General features: G+C 44.4%; 1 protein-coding gene across 1 annotated transcript in view; it reads left to right on the forward strand.

Annotated features, from left to right (window-relative positions):
- LOC121875992 overlaps positions 1-17,219 on the forward strand; it is a gene marked incomplete at its 3' end in the record, with an annotated part of 38,684 nt that overhangs the window by 10,210 nt on the left and 11,255 nt on the right. Inside the window, 3 exon segments of the mRNA XM_042380837.1 lie at positions 5,119-5,290; positions 14,966-15,139; positions 16,129-16,272. Of these exon segments, the coding sequence (XP_042236771.1) occupies positions 5,119-5,290; positions 14,966-15,139; positions 16,129-16,272 (490 nt within the window).

Raw genomic sequence — 17,219 nt, forward strand, 5'->3', positions numbered from 1 at the left:
TGTTATATGTAGTGATGATGGATGGTGCTATATGTAGTGATGATGGATGGTGTTATATGTAGTGATGATGGGTGGTGTTATATGTAATGATGATGGATGATGTTATATGTAGTGATGATGGATGGTGTTATATGTAGTGATGATGGATGGTGTTATATGTAGTGATGATGGATGGTGTTATATGTAGTGATGATGGATGGTGTTATATGTAGTGATGATGGATGGTGTTATATGTAGTGATGATGGATGGTGTTATATGTAGTGATGATGGATGGTGTTATATGTAGTGATGACAATTATTATTATTATTATTATTATTATTATTATTATTATTATTATTATTATTATCATTATCATTATCATTATCAATATCATTATTATTATTATTATTAAAACACTGTCACCATGCCTACAATAGTGCCACAGGTCTCGAGAGAGGGAGGGGACAACTCTGACTTAGTGATAAGTGCCACATCATGAGTACCACAAGTCTCTATGAGTAAGGGGGGTTGAAGCCTTAATTATGCCTTAAGTGCCACATCAGAAACTTCATTACTATGCCACCTGATGGGAAGCTGCTCATTTAAATATGCATATAATTGCATCCAACACTTCGCCTCCTCTGTGTGAATTAATGCAATGTCTACACTCACCGTGGATCGCTCCCAGGGTCGTGATGTACAGTGTGGTGAAGAGATTTGTCGACAAGGAAGATGTTTGTGTCGATGTTTGTGTGAGTAAAGATTAAGTTAAGGTATTAGTCGATGCAGTGATACCCAAATACAAGGTCATCGAAGAATACCCAGATTTTATTATATAATCCTGTAAAATCTGGGTATTCGAAAGATAAATACCCATTAAAATCTGGGGTATTCTTTTTCGATTGATCTTGTAGTTAATGTTTTCGATGTTCAGTTAAGATCATATATTGCTGTACACTAATCGGCACTGTACTCAAGCGCCTTCATATCCTCTTTTGTAACTTGGTGATTCTGTAACTGTATGTAGGTTTGTATTATATATTTCCTGTGTACGTTCAGTAGTCGTGGCAAGTTAATTCTGTGTTAATTAAATCCTCCCACAACGTTCACAGGTAAAGATCGAATTTCTGGTCTTAAAATGTAACCCGGATTTAGGATAATTAATTTTGCGCTGGGTACACGGTAAATCCCTCGGCCTGTTAAGGACTTTGGAGAATTTCATGAGCTTATTAATTTCTGGGGGCAAGACTTAATTGAGTTACAAAATTGTTTCTTGGAAGTTCTTACATTACAGTATCTTGACCTGTGTTGACCTAGCGTGACCTGACCTTATTGTCAGGATGTTATATGACACTCTCTCTCTCTCTCTCTCTCTCTCTCTCTCTCTCTCTCTCTCTCTCTCTCATGAACCTGTGAATCCGAGACATCACACAGTACACCATCTATGGATCTCCAATACTGTACGTATGGTGCCTCGGATTCGCTGGTTCATGAGTCTCAGGGTTGATGGATTCACTGGTTCGTGAGTTTCAGGGTTCATGGGTTCACTAGTTCATGAGACTCAGAGTTCATGAATGGGACAGAGAACTGACAGACAGGACTTTTTTCATGACTTACATCACTAATAGTTCAGGGACAATATCTTCCCACGAAAATAGTGAGCCTATCGTAAGCATAAGATGGTTGTTTGGTTATGAGAATACTGTACCCATAAACTTGATTGAAATTAGTGGCGATTGACGCAGCGTAAGATTAAAAGTGACGTTCTCTCTATAGGTCATTGAAGGGAAGTTTGTTAGGAGGAGAGTCTGCATTAATCGAGGAATTAGGAGCTGTGTTGTTTGGTGTTATGGAAATGCAGGATACATTAGTAGTTGTCTCAATGGAGTTAAAAAGTCCTATTGAGAGCTGCCAAGGGTGAAGGTCTGTAAGAGAGTTGTAGAGGAAGTGGAGGATCATTTAGCTGTAAATGATCTTCGCCGAACTCATTCTAACCTTAAAGTGGCATCATTCTGAGGCGACGAGTCAGGTGGGTGTCTCCCCGGGTGGCTGGTAATGAATGTCTCGTATCGACAGTGAACATAAAACTCACTGGCTAATCACACTGAGGTGGATACAAATGGTTGATTCTCAGACCAACACAACAGTTAAGGGAATAATGGAGCTGTCGACCCACCTGATAGTAAAGTTCCTCTCCCTTACCTGAGTGACGAGAAAGGTCATGTGTCGCCTTGTTAGTTGTGCTCGGGTAGTGGCTTGATGAGTTGTTTATCCTTTTGATTCACGACTCACCTGTATGAGTGAAACCTGAGTATGAGGCTCAACAATAAGCTCATTGGAGGATGTAGTCACCTGGTCACCTGTTGCTGGCACGAATCCGGAGCACAAAGGCTCAGTCTCCTCCACAACGACCTGGAGAGTGGAAGTAAAAGCACAAGAAATAAGGATACCTCGAGGGCCCAGGAGACTCGTACATCCTCTTGTGGGTTTTCCAGAAGGTATTTGAAAGATGGAAGCTTTTACTGTATTCTGGTTGATTCTAGGATGGGATTCTTTTTCTTCTTTTCTCCGCGATGTGAATTTGTAAATATATTCGGGAAATTATGTAGTTTACGAATAGACATGTTTGTATTTATTTTATTTTATTTTTAGGAAATATATAGAGAAGGAGTTTATTTAGGAGTTTGTTAGATAATAAAGGTGAAGGTTAAGATAGGCGGTGGACACATGGACCAATCGAGTGGAATTTGTGAGAAGAGGGAAAAGATGATAAAAATACTATAGACACTTTAAAGGGAGACAGGAGAGGGAAGATGGGCGTTGAGAAGTGTTCCTTTGGTTTATGAAGCGTGTGAAGTGTGTACAGCCTCACTAAGATCTTCGCTACCACCATCTCTCCCTACAGAAGGTGTTGGTAGACGTACCTCAGAGAAAGTTTTCTATTAAGTGTATTTTGAGATGATCTTCCGAATGATAACTCTCCAGTAGCTTCTCTCTCGTAAGTCGTGACCAGGAATGTGTTATCGTACAATGCCTTAGGGTCACATTGTGCTTCTAAGATGACTGCACAGTGAAGTAGTGTTATCGCACACTCAGAGGCGACTTACTGCCTGCCAGCTTCGCGGTGTGACTGTGTCGTAAATACCAGTAGACAGTTTCATGGTCACTGCCTCGCACTTTGTTGATGCTGGAGTGATATTTGCGCAGTTAATGGGTGTCCTGCGGCTATCCTTTGTTGTCATGGGCGAGAAGGGGAGCTTTTAGGATTAAAGGTTTATTGAATATTGACCAAAATGAATTTATTTGGAAACCGGTTGAACGTCACCTCTTGGTCAGCTGGTGAACCCGACCCACCTACAGCCTGGTGGGTGGTAAGATGCACGCCATCAGGGTAAGGACAGATTCTGGGCAGAATTCTCACAGGTTTCGTTCATCATCCCAAAATGATTTAACAAAACATCGGGATTCGTGATGGACTACAGTAAGTGCAAGTCTGTCGCCATTTTGACTCATTATTTGCTTTAAGTGAGTAACGTAAGTAATTTTCTTGGAGAGAAATGAACGAACTGAATTTTGAGATTTGAGACGACAATCTATGACGAGGACAACGTGAGAGGTGAACACTGGTTGGGTGGAGGGTTGGAGGGGGTGGCTGGGTGGAGAGGTGGCTGGGTGGAGGGGTGGCTGGGTGGAGGGGTGGCTGGGTGGAGGTGGCTGGGTGGAGGGGTGTGGCTGGGTGGAGGGGGTGGCTGGGTGGAGGGTGGCTGGGTGGAGAGGGGTGGCTGGATGGAGAGGGGGTGGAGGGGTGGCTGGGTGGAGGGGGTGGCTGGGTGGAGGGGTGGCTGGATGGAGGGTGGCTGGGTGGAGGGGGGTGGCTGGATGGAGGGGTGGCTGGGTGGAGGGGTGGCTGGATGGGAGGTGGCTGGGTGGAGGGGGTGGCTGGATGGAGGGGGTGGAGGGGGTGGCTGGGTGGAGGGTGGCTGGGTGGAGGGGTGGCTGGTGGAGGGGGGTGCCTGGGTGGAGGGGTGGCTGGGTGGAGGGGTGGCTGGGTGGAGGGGGTTCTGGATGGAGGGGTGGCTGGATGGAGGGTGGCTGGGTGGAGGTGCTGGGTGGAGAGGGGTGTGGCTGGGTGGAGGGGTGGCTGGGTGGAGGGGGGTGGCTGGGTGGAGGGGTGGCTGGGTGGAGGGGGTGGCTGGGTGGAGGGTGGCTGGGTGGAGGGGTGGCTGGGTGGAGGGTGGCTGGGTGGAGGGGTGGCTGGGTGGGTGGAGGGGTGCCTGGTGGAGGGTGCCTGGGTGGAGGGGTGGCTGGGTGGAGGGTGGCTGGATGGAGGTGGCTGGGTGGAGGGTGGCTGGATGGAGGGGGTGGCTGGATGGAGGGGTGGCTGGGTGGAGGGGGGTGGCTGGGTGGAGGGGTGCCTGGGTGGAGGGGTGTGGCTGGGTGGAGGGGTGGCTGGATGGAGGGTGGCTGGGTGAGGGTGAGGGAAGGGCGGCTGGGTGATGGTAGTAGGGGGGGCTTCCCCATTGACCTCCACTATTCATCAACATACACTACACCACGACTCCAAGTCTCACAGAACCTTACGTTAAATCTGCTTCAATAACTCCGCCCAAGATAAACAAAAAATTACCCACCGCGCATTATTGGAAAGCTCTTTACATTCTATCTACTTTTATTTTACGTGAAGTCAATTAAGTGAATCAGTTAGATGCATTCTCTCATCTCCAGTTATGAGGGAAAGAAATTATTTTAACTTAAGACACTTGGGGAATGAAGGGCCTCGGCTACCTCTCCTCAGTAATGACATCACCCACACAACTCACGACCTACCACATTAATCATAGTTATTATTTTCATCTTTTCTTTTTTTACTCTCTCTCTCTCTCTCTCTCTCTCTCTCTCTCTCTCTCTCTCTCTCTCTCTCTCTCTCTCTCCTCGCCTTAATACCTCTAAGTTCGATTCAATTTTATTAGTATTATTATTCATCTTTATTGTCATCAAAATATATACACCACGATCACTCATTACACCTCATCATCTACCTGTCTCAACCAATCAACCTGTCTCAACCAATCTACCTTCATCAATCTACCTGTGTCAACCATCACCTTTCCTTACAGCACCTCATGTTCTTCTGCAGGTATGAGCTGCTGTGGCTCCCTCTGGCGGCCAACTGCACGGAGAAGATTCTTGCGCCTCCTTCAGACGTGCACTGGGTTTGGTACGTCCATATGCTGGCTCCTGAACACTACGCCAGAGACTGTAAAAACATCGTAGGACAAATCGTCGACCACAAGTTGTTTAAGCTGAAGGTAAGGTGAACTGTACAGGTGTGTTAGTGGGTGTTGTTTTAAGGGAGTACAGGTGTGTTAGTGGGTGTTGTTTTAAGGAGTACAGGTGTGTTAGTGGGTGTTGTTTTAAGTACAGGTGTGTTAGTGGGTGTTGTTTTAAGGATTACAGGTGTGTTATAGGTATTGTTTTACGCAGTACAGGTGTGTAAATGTTGTTTGGAGGTGCAGGTGTTTTAGTGGGTGTTGTGTACCTGTGAATCCGTGACATCACATATTAATCGGTCCATAGAATAAAACTATTTGATGTATAACACATGAATATATCATGAAGAAAAATAATGCAAGAAAAAACACTATTTTTTTTTTATATAGGTGAACTAGCATTAAGTCTCATTAATCACTATTACCGTGTGACTGAGAGGCTGAGAGTCTCCAGATAAATTCACTCCTGTAGACACATCCATCATTATTCGTCAGCGTGTCATGTTCTCTTAAATGATTATCACGAAAGCGAATATTCTTCTTGAGCTGTTTGATCATTTGCTTTAATTACCATAAGGGGTCATAGATATGTGTGTGTGTGTGTGTGTGTGTGTGTGTGTGTGTGTGTGTGTGTGTGTGTGTGGATCTAAAATTCAGTGTCTTGTCAATTTTGAACCCGCTGTACTGATCCATAAACACACACACACCTACCAACCCAAACCCTGGTATGACTTCGTACAGAAAATCTTATATTTCATCAAGATTCGTAAAGTTCTCTCAAACTATTTTATGTTGGTATTCAGAAATTTCGAAAATAAGATGAATATTTTCAAACTTGTGGTGGTGTGTGGTGGCTGTGGTGGTGTGTGGTGGCTGTGGTGGTGTGTGGTGGCTGTGGTGGTGTGTGGCTGTGGTGGTGTGTGGTGACTGTGGTGGTGTGTGGTGACTGTGGTGGTGTGTGGTGGCTGTGGTGCTGTTTGGTGGCTGTGGTGGTGTGTGGTGGCTGTGGTGGTGTGTGGTGACTGTGGTGCTGTTTGGTGGCTGTGGTGCTGTGTGGTGGCTGTGGTGGTGTGTGGTGGCTGTGGTGCTGTTTGGCTGTGGTGCTGTGTGTGGTGGCTGGTGGTGTGTGGTGGCTGTGGTGCTGTGTGGTGGCTGTGGTGGTGTGGTGGCTGTGTGTGTTGACTGGTGCTGTTTGGTGGCTGTGGTGGTGTGGGCTGTGGTGCTGTGTGGTGGCTGTGGTGGTGTGTGGTGGCTGTGGTGCTGTTTGGTGGCTGTGGTGGTGTGTGGTGACTGTGGTGCTGTTTGGTGGCTGGGGTGCTGTGTGGTGGCTGTGGTGCTGTGTGGTGGCTGTGGTGGTGTGTGGGTGGCTGTGGTGCTGTTTGGTGGCTGTGGTGCTGTGTGGTGGCTGTGGTGGTGTGTGGTGGCTGTGGTGCTGTGTGGTGGCTGTGGTGGTGTGTGGTGGCTGTGGTGGTGTGTGGTGGCTGTGGTGCTGTGTGGTGGCTGTGGTGGTGTGTGGTGCTGTTTGGTGGCTGTGGTGCTGTGTGGTGGCTGTGGTGGTGTGTGTGGTGGCTGTGGTGGTGCTGTTTGTTGTGTGGTGCTGTGTGGTGGCTGTGGTGCTGTGTGGTGGCTGTGGTGGTGTGTGTGGCTGTGGTGGTGTGTGGTGGCTGTGGTGCTGTGTGTGGTGGCTGGTGGTGTGTGGTGGCTGTGGTGCTGTGTGTTGGCTGTGTGGTGCTGTGTGGTGGCTGTGGTGGTTTTGGTGCTGTGGTGGTGTGTGGTGGCTGTGGTGGTGTGTGTGGTGACTGTGGTGGTGTGTGTGGTGGCTGTGGTGGTGTGTGTGGTGGCTGTGGTGGTGTGTGGTGGCTGTGGTGCTGTTGGTGGCTGTGGTGGTGTGTGGTGGCTGGTGGTGTGTGGTGACTGTGGTGCTGTGTGTGGTGGCTGTGGTGGTGTGTGGTGGCTGTGGTGGTGTGTGGTGGCTGTGGTGCTGTGTGGTGGCTGTGGTGGTGTGTGGTGGCTGTGGTGGTGTGTGGTGGCTGTGGTGGTGTGGTGGCTGTGGTGCTGTTTGGTGGCTGTGGTGGTGTGTGGTGGCTGTGGTGCTGTTTGGGTGGCTGTGGTGGTTGTGTGGTGGCTGTGGTGCTGTGTGTGGTGGCTGTGGTGGTGTGTGGTGGCTGTGGTGCTGTGTGGTGACTGTGGTGGCTGTGGTGGCTGTGGTGCTGTGTGGTGACTGGTGCTGTGTGGTGGCTGTGGTGCTGTGTGGTTTGAACTTGTGGTGGCTGTGGTGGTGTGTGGTGGCTGTGGTGGTGTGTGGTGGCTGTGGTGGTGTGTGGTGGCTGTGGTGCTGTGTGGTTTGAGCCTGTGGTGGCTGTGGACAATGAAGGGGTAGTGGGGGGGTGTGTCCTCGACCTAAGTAAACACATTACGGCCAAGTCGGTCCACCTCTCAGTGTCGGTCCACCTCTCAGTGTCGGTCCACGCAGCCATGTTGATCCATCGTCAGTGTTTGCAAGACCCGCCATGTTGAATCGCCTTCACTTGTTTTCCTCGAGGTCTTTGTTTATCTACTGCTAGTAAGAATAACAAATAAATAAATAAGTAAATAAATAAATTAATAAATAACTCTCCCAGAAAAAGTACTCGGCAGATGAGGAAATGACTTGGTAAAACACTGTACTGTAAACGTAATGAATGACGTCACTGAGGATGGTAGCTGTGTTTCCCACCAGATGGCAGTTCCAATAATACTCTGAAAGTTATTATACTTCAATTATTTAACGTTTAATCAACTTGTTCAACATTTTATCACCCAGTTCAACGTTTAATCACCCATTTCAACGTTTTATCACCCATTTCAACGTTTTTTCATCCAGTTCAACGTTTTATCATCCAGTTCAACGTTTTATCACCCAGTTGAACGCGTCAGGCACTGGGCTTGGCGGCACTTGACTAGCGTGAACGACAGCCACACGTAAACAATAGAACTGACTGACTATTGTAATTGTTTGTTTTGTTTGGCCAAGTTATAGTTATAGACCACTCAATCAAACTGTTAATATCACTCAAACAATAATATTATGCCGGGTAAAATGCTATAGTTGTTTTAAATATAGTATTATACGCACTCAACTAATATACACACTCAAACAACATTATACATAGGTCGTGTGTGTGTGTGTGTGTGTGTGTGTGTGTATCTTCCAGATCATGTGTGTGTATCATGCAGGTCATGTGTGTGTGTATCGTTCAGGTCATGTGTGTGTGTATCGTTCAGGTCATGTGTGTGTGTATCGTTCAGGTCATGTGTGTGTATCGTTCAGGTCATGTGTGTGTATCGTTCAGGTCATGTGTGTGTATCGTTCAGGTCATGTGTGTGTATCGTTCAGGTCACGGTCATCATCGGCACCGCCCAGTGTTTGAGGCTGACTAATGATGGTGTGTTTGTGCAGTAGAGGAGGAGGAGGAAGAGGGGAAGAGAAGGGATGGGGAGGGGAGGAGAGAAGTGGGGGATCGACAGAAGGAAGAGGGAAAGAGAAGAGGAGGAGGAGGAGGGGGATCGAGAGAGGGAAGAGGAAATGGGAAAGAGAAGAGTAAAGGTAGAGAAAGGATTCCCTCACTTCCTCCTCTTCCCTCTCACTTCCTCCTCTTCCCTCTCACTTCCTCCTCTTCACCTCTCATTTCCTCCTCTTCCCTCTCACTTCCTCGTCTACCCTCTGACTTCCTCCTCTTCCCTCTGACTTCCTCCTCTTCCCACTCAGTTGTGAGAGGTCGTGTGAAGGAGGCAAGAGAGGAGGAGGAGACGGAAGAAGAATGAGAGGGAGGGAGGGAGGGGGGGGAGAGGGGAGACTGTTTTTAAAATTCACTTGGCCACTCCAGTCATGTGTCGCTGTACGTATAAACTGCCTGTGTACACTCCACCACGTACACAGATATACGTACATATATGACTATCTACTTATTGGTTATATTTACGTTCATATGACTGTTCATACATGTACGCACTAGCCATGTATGTACATATTTATGCACATTGAGTAGTACTGTACTGTTAACTGAAGGACTTAATGTGTATATCAGTAAAGGCGGTATCTTGGTGTGACCCACTGACCCTCTCTCTCTCTCATCACTGGATCATAAAATTACTCAGGTTTAAACCCACCTCATATTCATGTTATAATTTACATAATAAAACCAGGCTTCACGTATCCAAAATGTTAAGTTGATAAAACACGCCCACGGTGGCTCTGGCGGAGGAGAGAGCACCACCAGCACAGTTTACTCAACGCTCGACAACTCTTCAGCCTTAATGCACGTTGGTGAAACACTAAAAGGATGACGCCCTCGATGCCAGGACGTGGCACGTTCGATATGAACCTAAAGGGCAGCGTCTGTCCCGGGGTGAGAGAGAGAGAGAGAGAGAGAGAGAGAGAGAGAGAGAGAGAGAGAGAGAGAGAGATTACCTAACCTAACCTAACCAACACTCACGGCTCACATATGTTTCCAAAAATTCATGTCAGGGATGGAAAAACGATAAGAAAGAGGAGATTGTGTCTGTGTGTCTGTGTTTATGTCTCTGTCTGTCTGTCTGTCTGTGTCTGATAATGATGTCATGTTGCTGTCTGCCTGCGTCCCCAAGTCCACAGATGAGATGCATTATTTTTTTTCCCTATGGGTCTCGCCACGGTATTAAAAGTTATTACGGAAAATTATAAACCGGAGATGAGAACACATTTTTGACACAGTCGTAATGTACCTAGACGCCCGGTCGGCTCCTCATGACGCCCACCCAGCCCCTCATGACGCCCAGCCCCTCATGACGCCCGCCCAGCCCCTCATGACGCTACAGACCCAAGAACATCAAATACCATTAACTATATAAGGCTCAGTAGGTTCCTATCCCCTCACCGTCCTGTAAAGAGAATTGTTGTTTCATTTAAGTTAATCACGTTCGAGGTCACTACAGTGCTCTACCTACTGACACAATTACTTCATAAGACAGTGTAATCGTGTAGCAGTGTAATAGGGTAATAGTGTGACAGTATAATGGTGTAACAGTGTAACATCTCCCACAGTACTTCAGACGAGCCACACAAGCCATAGTTCAAGATCTAAAGCCAAAAATAAGACTCGGCCCCGTACTAATACCACTGCTTTAATAATAATAATAATAATAATAATAATAATAATACCATTCATATTTCAAATGTTTTCCGTAGGTATATATCGGTTAGATATGTTCTCACGTCAGTTCTCTTCAAAATTTTAAATCTCGGGAGCTCTTCGGTAACGGACTAACGGACTAAGCCTCCACCTTTAAGATCCGGTATATGAACGTTCATCATAATTAGTGTCGGTATTAAATTGGATCTCTGGCGTGACTATGTGTTCTGTTATCCCAGAGGAAGAAGAGTAATGCTTTATGAATCTTGTAAGACTCTGAAGCCAAGACCATCATTTTAAGATCTTATGCCTTTACGATATGTGCGTTCATTAAGGTTCCCGGAGCAGTAAAGTAACTACCAATCTGTTACCTGGCAAATAAAGTCACGTTTAAAGGTTCCTGACTAGTAAAGTAACACCCGATAATCTTCCTTAACTAGAAAAGTAACTAATTAACTAAAGTCATTTAAGATTACCATCCAATGAGTAATATTAATTAGGATCTCCAACCAATCAAATAACGTCTCTTAGGATTTCAGATCAGCTAAGTAACATTTAATAACATCCATGAAGAACATCGACCAGTTCAGTAACTTGCATTAAGAGTACACATCAACAATAAGCCAAAGGAACATAACAATACAGGCAACGATGGTGAGAGGCGTTACAGGTGAGCAGCGGCGGGGTAATGGCTACAGCAGGTTATCTCGATGCAGCTTAATAGTGAGGAACTGTAATAACAGCGACTATGTCTTAAAAACAAGGGAGGGAGACTAGATATGCGTGGGGGGGGAGAATAGGCGCTTCATAGCCCTGCCTCTAACGATACTGTGGGCGGGGAGACGAGCGGGAGGTGTTGTGTATAGGGAGGACGGGGGTGGGTAGGATGGACGGTGGGTAAAACTCTTCTGGATAAAGGTGGATAATAACCATGGATAATAAGATATAACCAGAGGGGTGTTTCCTTTTACATGAGGATATCACGTTATGGATAATATAGTTTCCCCTCCTAATAAGGTTTTCTGTAATTAAATGTTCCTCGTTGAAAAGGGATTTAAGGCAAAGAATCTTGGTATTGAAGGCTCAGTGCTCGTGAAATGTTCCCATAACGAAGATCTACATTACTGAGAGGAGATGGGGAGAGAGAGGGGGGGACGGGGGAGAGAGTGAGAGGGGAGAGGGGGAGGAGAAGAGGGGTTGGAGAGAGTGGAGAAGGGGGAGAGGGAGAAGGAGAAAGGGGGGAGAGGAAGAGGAGAGAGGAGGGAAGGTTAGGAACGCCTACCTTGAGCCGGCGGCATACTGTAAGAGCGATACGTTATACTCCGGAACCAATATAGTGGTGATGTAGTGTGTGGCGCGGTGGTCCCGGCCAATATCTAGGTAACCCGGCTCCCAGCACAATGCACCTGCCTCACCGTGTGGGCCGGCGACACTGTATGGAAAGGATTGAGGCCGAATTGTGAACGGGGGAGGGGGGGTGTATGGTGAGGTGGCATTATAGGTGAGGAAGCTGTGTATGTGTGTGGTGAGAGGTACTTTATGGTGAGATACTGTCTGGTGCGATGTGCTGTACTCTATAGTGAGGGAGTTGTGTATGATGAGAGGCACTGTATGGTGACGTAACACCATACATTGAAGAGCAATATTGTAACGCACCTCAGTAGACCTGTAGTGTCTCAAATATAGTGACAACACCACAATATAGTGACCCAACACAATATAGTGAGTCAGGCAGGCAGGTGGGACCAGAGTTGGGAAGTGAGTGAGTCAGGTATTGATTGCCCTTTGTATGCAGAATGACGTCACTCCTCTCTACCTATTGGGCCACTCAATTATTAATAAGTCACATAACATCATCAGTGTAGCATCGATTTGGGGGATTCACTGGTCGTATGAAATTGTTATTCTTTCATTTATTTATCAAAACACTGTAATACGTACATAATATCTTTCATATCTTTAAAAATAACTCTTATCTTTAATTGTGGAAAGTAAGATTCGCAGAGTTTCATACTTTATTTTAATGGGTTTTTTTATTATAAAATACAGAAAGTTTATTATCGTCGTAGTAATTTTTATTCCTAGGATGAGGTAACGTCGAGGTGTTGATCATCCTAGATAAAACATCACTTTAAGGGTCATTATTTCGGGGTTAAGGGTCATTGTCACGGGATCAAGAGTCATTATCACGGGGTCACGAGTCATTATCACGGGGTCACGAGTCATTATCACGGGGTCACGAGTCATTATCACGGGGTTAAGGGTCATTATCACGGGGTTAAGGGTCATTATCACGGGGTCACGAGTCATTATCACGGGGTCACTAGTCATTATCACGGGGTTAAGAGTCATTGATCCACTTGGGAGTATCGTCTTCAAACTAGTACAGATCTCACACATGACAGGCCCTCGTTACCAGGTGTGTCCTCGAGCGGAACACCTGTCTCTGTACATCACTTATTCATAAAGTTATCATTTTTCTTCATCTACATTATGTTACGGGATCACCTTTGTGCACATCGACCACTTCAAGATCTGGGTCATTTCACAGACAGACCTTAGCGTGTATACACATCAACAATCATATACCTATGTAAATCGATTTATTAATTCATTCACGTTTTGTCAATTTTTATGAAGGTTGATGCATACAGTTGTAGTCAAAAGGAATTCAATAGGGAAGGAGAGAGAGTTGGAGGGTTGTAGGTGGTGTATGGGAGGGTAGAGGTAGAGACTTGGCAACATTAGATCGAGTTGGTGATTAAAAGTCTGCCATTCTCTTTCTACAACACAAATTGATTTTTTTTTAGTTTAATTATGAGGCAGACGCAGCTTACATTCCCTCCTTGTTGAGTTGTTTTTGTCCAATAACTATTCGTGGCTGCTGCGCCGTGTAGGAGATGGGGGGGGAGGGGGAGTAGTACTTGAAGGAGAAACAAGAGATCCGAGGGGAAAATAAAAAAATCAGGGGATTCTTAGAACTTTTTTTCCTGTAATATGAGAGAAGTGAAGCAAACCGGTGGATTTAATAACCTTTTTTCTCTCCCTTGGTCATATTAGAGGTCTTTTTTGTCTCCCTTGATCATGTTAAGAGATAATTGAGTTTCTTTTTCTCTTAAGACGAGGAGAAATTTATTTATTATTTTGGAATATATTATGAGATTGTAATCGTTCACATGCCAGTTATTAATGGTATGTAAATAAGCATCACACCTTCAACCTCATAGTCCCTCCGGAAGGCTAAGCTAAGTGTCTGTCTGTCAGTCAGTTTGGTGTTGGGTCACATATGTTGAGCCTTCTACACCACAACAACCACCTCAGCGTGTCCTAAGGTCGAATATCCCACTGCATTATGTAGCATTAAACCTCTATGGTATATAATTTTATCACCAAATCCGTCAGTTTCTTGTAATAACAATCTAAATATTCATATGGTAATCTGGATGCAAATTTCTCATAACTAAACCGTGATAAAATATTTAATAAGAATATAAGAAGATTTTTTTTCCTGTAAATATTTCAAGGTGTACAGTCACAAAAAACTATCTGTACTTGGGGTGATCGATGAATTCCATAATGAACACTACGACTCCTGTTGTCTCGATAGGGGTGTCAAAATCCTTCGTCCATTGTGTCATATTTTTTCAACACAATTTTGCATAGATATTTTTTTTAGTGACTTAATATCTGTAACAACAATTTAGTTTTTCACTCTGGTAGTTAAGCCAATACTGGAGCACCATAACACTCTTTTAATGTTTTATATGTGATTCAAACAAAACAAAATCTAACAGATCCTATATATATAATGGACTTTAGAATCTAGTATGGAGGTCTGAGTATATACCCACGGTGTGTTCCTTCCCTCTACATGTGAACAAAAATCTATTATTACCATTTCGTTTATGCTGTATGTATGTATGTATGTATGTATGTATGTATGTATGTATGTATGTATTTTTGTATTAGTTAATTTTGTCTTATTCTTTCGTCACTGTTTTGTGTCCTAAAGCGATTGAGTGAATAAATGTTTTCAGTGGAGAGAACTTGTTTGTCCTGCGGTCATACAATGTAATAAAAGGGACGCCCACGCCTATGTTATAACGGCACCACACTAATATCTTTAACAACTAAAAGCATAACTACCGGCAAAACTATAAGACTCAAACACGAAAATGTCTAAATCACTTTTCTATTTTCTCTACGCCATTTCCTCACTTCAGTTGTCGTTCTTTTTCTTTTTTTTAACAATACAATTTGAATATTTCATTAATGGTGTTTTACTTGGGCTTCCAAAAACCTTAACTGATACAAAATTTATTTATAGTAAGAGAAAAATATTTGGCGTAAAATTTATATTCTCGTGTTTTCATCACTCGATTTTTTTATTGTTGTTGTAATTGGATATTTCCATGTTTGCCTCTTGGTAATTTCTCGTAAACAATCTCTCTCTCTCTCTCTCTCTCTCTCTCTCTCTCTCTCTCTCTCTCTCTCTCTCTCTCTCTCTCTATCTCCCATATATGCCACACTTAACCTCAAAGATCGTCTTCATCATCTCCCGTAGGCGCTGAAGAAAGCACACAAACGGACTCGAAAGCTATGGATGGAGATGTACCCTGACGAGCCCTTCGACGTGATCCTAGACGGGTCTCAGCCGGTGGCACTATCCCAGTACACCTCTCTCATCAGTTACGACCTCGAGGCGGCCGTGTCCAGACAGAGTATGTTCTATTACCAGGTAAGTTTTCGTCAGGTGAGTCTTTGTCAGGTGAGTCCTTGTCAGGTGAGTCTTTTTCAGGTGAGTCCTTGTAAGGTGAGTCTTTGTCAGGTGAGTCTTCGTCAGGTGAGTCTTTTTCAGGTGAGTCCTTGTAAGGTGAGTCTTTGTCAGGTGAGTCTTCGTCAGGTGAATCTTCATCAGGTAAGTTTTCGTCAGGTAAGTCTTTGTCAGGGTGGGGGGGTCACTCTTTTCCCTCAAGTTACATCTAACGGATTTAAGATATCTGAGGCACTTGTGTTGTTTTTAGTTCATCAATAAGGATCTTCTCTCTATCACACACACACACACACACACACACACACACACACACACACACACCACATTACTTATGCCTCAAACATCATCTCTGAGTAAATTCCTTCCACCGAAGCGAAGAATGACAAAAATGATTCCGGGACTTAGAAACCTTCCATATCAGGAAAGGTTAAAGAAACTTAACTTGCATTCCCTAGAAAGACGAAGAGTGCGGGGAGATATGAAAGAAGTATTTAAGTGGGTGAAAGGAATCAATAAAGGGGATATAGATAAAGTTCTTATAATATCCGAGCAGGATAGGACTCGGAGCAACGGATTCAAGTAGGAGGCTAGATAGATTCATGGATGATAGAGAGTGGTAATAACTCTCGACAGGAGCTGCCATGCACAGGCCAACCGGCCTATTGCAGACTCCTTATTTTCTTATGTTCTTCCTAGATAGATTCATGGATGATAGAGAGTGGTAGTAACTCGACAGGAGCTGCCATGCACAGGCCAACCGGCCTATTGCAAACTCCTTATTTTCTTATGTTCTTCGTATGTTGTGTGTGTGTGTGTGTGTGTGTGTGTGTGTGTGTGTGTGTGTGTGTGTGTGTGTGTCGTCATTGTTATAACTTCTATGATACGCCAATACTAACCCAGTCTAATTCTCTCTCTCTCTCTCTCTCTCTCTCTCTCTCTCTCTCTCTCTCTAGGTTTCTCTGCCACACTGCCTGACGAAGCCATTCCTGAAGGAGGCGGTGGAGCGATACAAGAAGTTTATTTACCTCAAGTCGACCCACCCGGCGGAGTTCCTCGTCCCATGCTACGATATGGATATTATCTGGCACGCACATATGGTACCTAAGCTGCTTTTGTTGATTGGCCCCACTCACTAACCCACTCACATCATCCCAATCATATTTACTATCCCTCTCGTATTCACCATCCGTTTCACCACCCTTTGAAAGCTCATTTATCCCTCTCGCTACCCCTCTCATATTCACCTTATGAGTCTAATACTCATCATCCCTCTCACTACCCCTCTAACACTAAACACCACTCACTTTCATCACCCCTCTTACTTTTCTTACCTCTGTCTCTCTCCCCTTCGACATCCCTCTCACTCACCACCCCTCTCCACCCCTCTCATTGTCACCTTTGTTTTAAGTATAGAACCTGCCGCCAATATATCAACTATACGCCCATAGTTGACGTAATATCTAACGCGCCTGTCAAAGTTGAGCCCAGGAAGACCGGACAAGTCACCAACAGCACTGGCTAGCCCTCATTATCCACGAACAAACATAGATTTTTACGCTAAACTAGATAATAAAATACACCAAATTTATTAAAAAAAAATTAACATCCAACAAATTCAACAACTTGTGGTAAATTAACATAGAATATATCAGTTTATTTATCGAGTTAAAGCGAGTGTTTTTTTTTATTTTGTTTTTATATATTTCAAGAGTAATTTATTTTTTTCCCGAAACGCTAGGAGAAAAAAAAAACAATTTTCCACACCTGTTTTTTTTTACGGGGATATTTTTTTCCCTGTGGCTTTCAATTAATATGGTAATTAGACAAGTCCCAGAGCTTTAGTTCACACTCGATCAATAATCTAACTCGGGTTTATTTTTTTTAAGTTTAATTTATCGTTTTGTTTGGTTTAAGTGAAGAAAATATAATGTGTTTTAGATGTGATGACAATAGTGCTTTTATTAGAATTGGTTTTCGGTGTTTTATATTTTTGTGGACTGTTTTAATTTTGTTTTTTGTTTTTTCCTTCACCAAAGTTACAATA

The sequence above is a fragment of the Homarus americanus genome, unplaced genomic scaffold (genome assembly GCF_018991925.1).
Source record: "Homarus americanus isolate GMGI-L3 unplaced genomic scaffold, GMGI_Hamer_2.0 scaffold467, whole genome shotgun sequence".
Classification (NCBI taxonomy): domain Eukaryota; kingdom Metazoa; phylum Arthropoda; class Malacostraca; order Decapoda; family Nephropidae; genus Homarus; species Homarus americanus.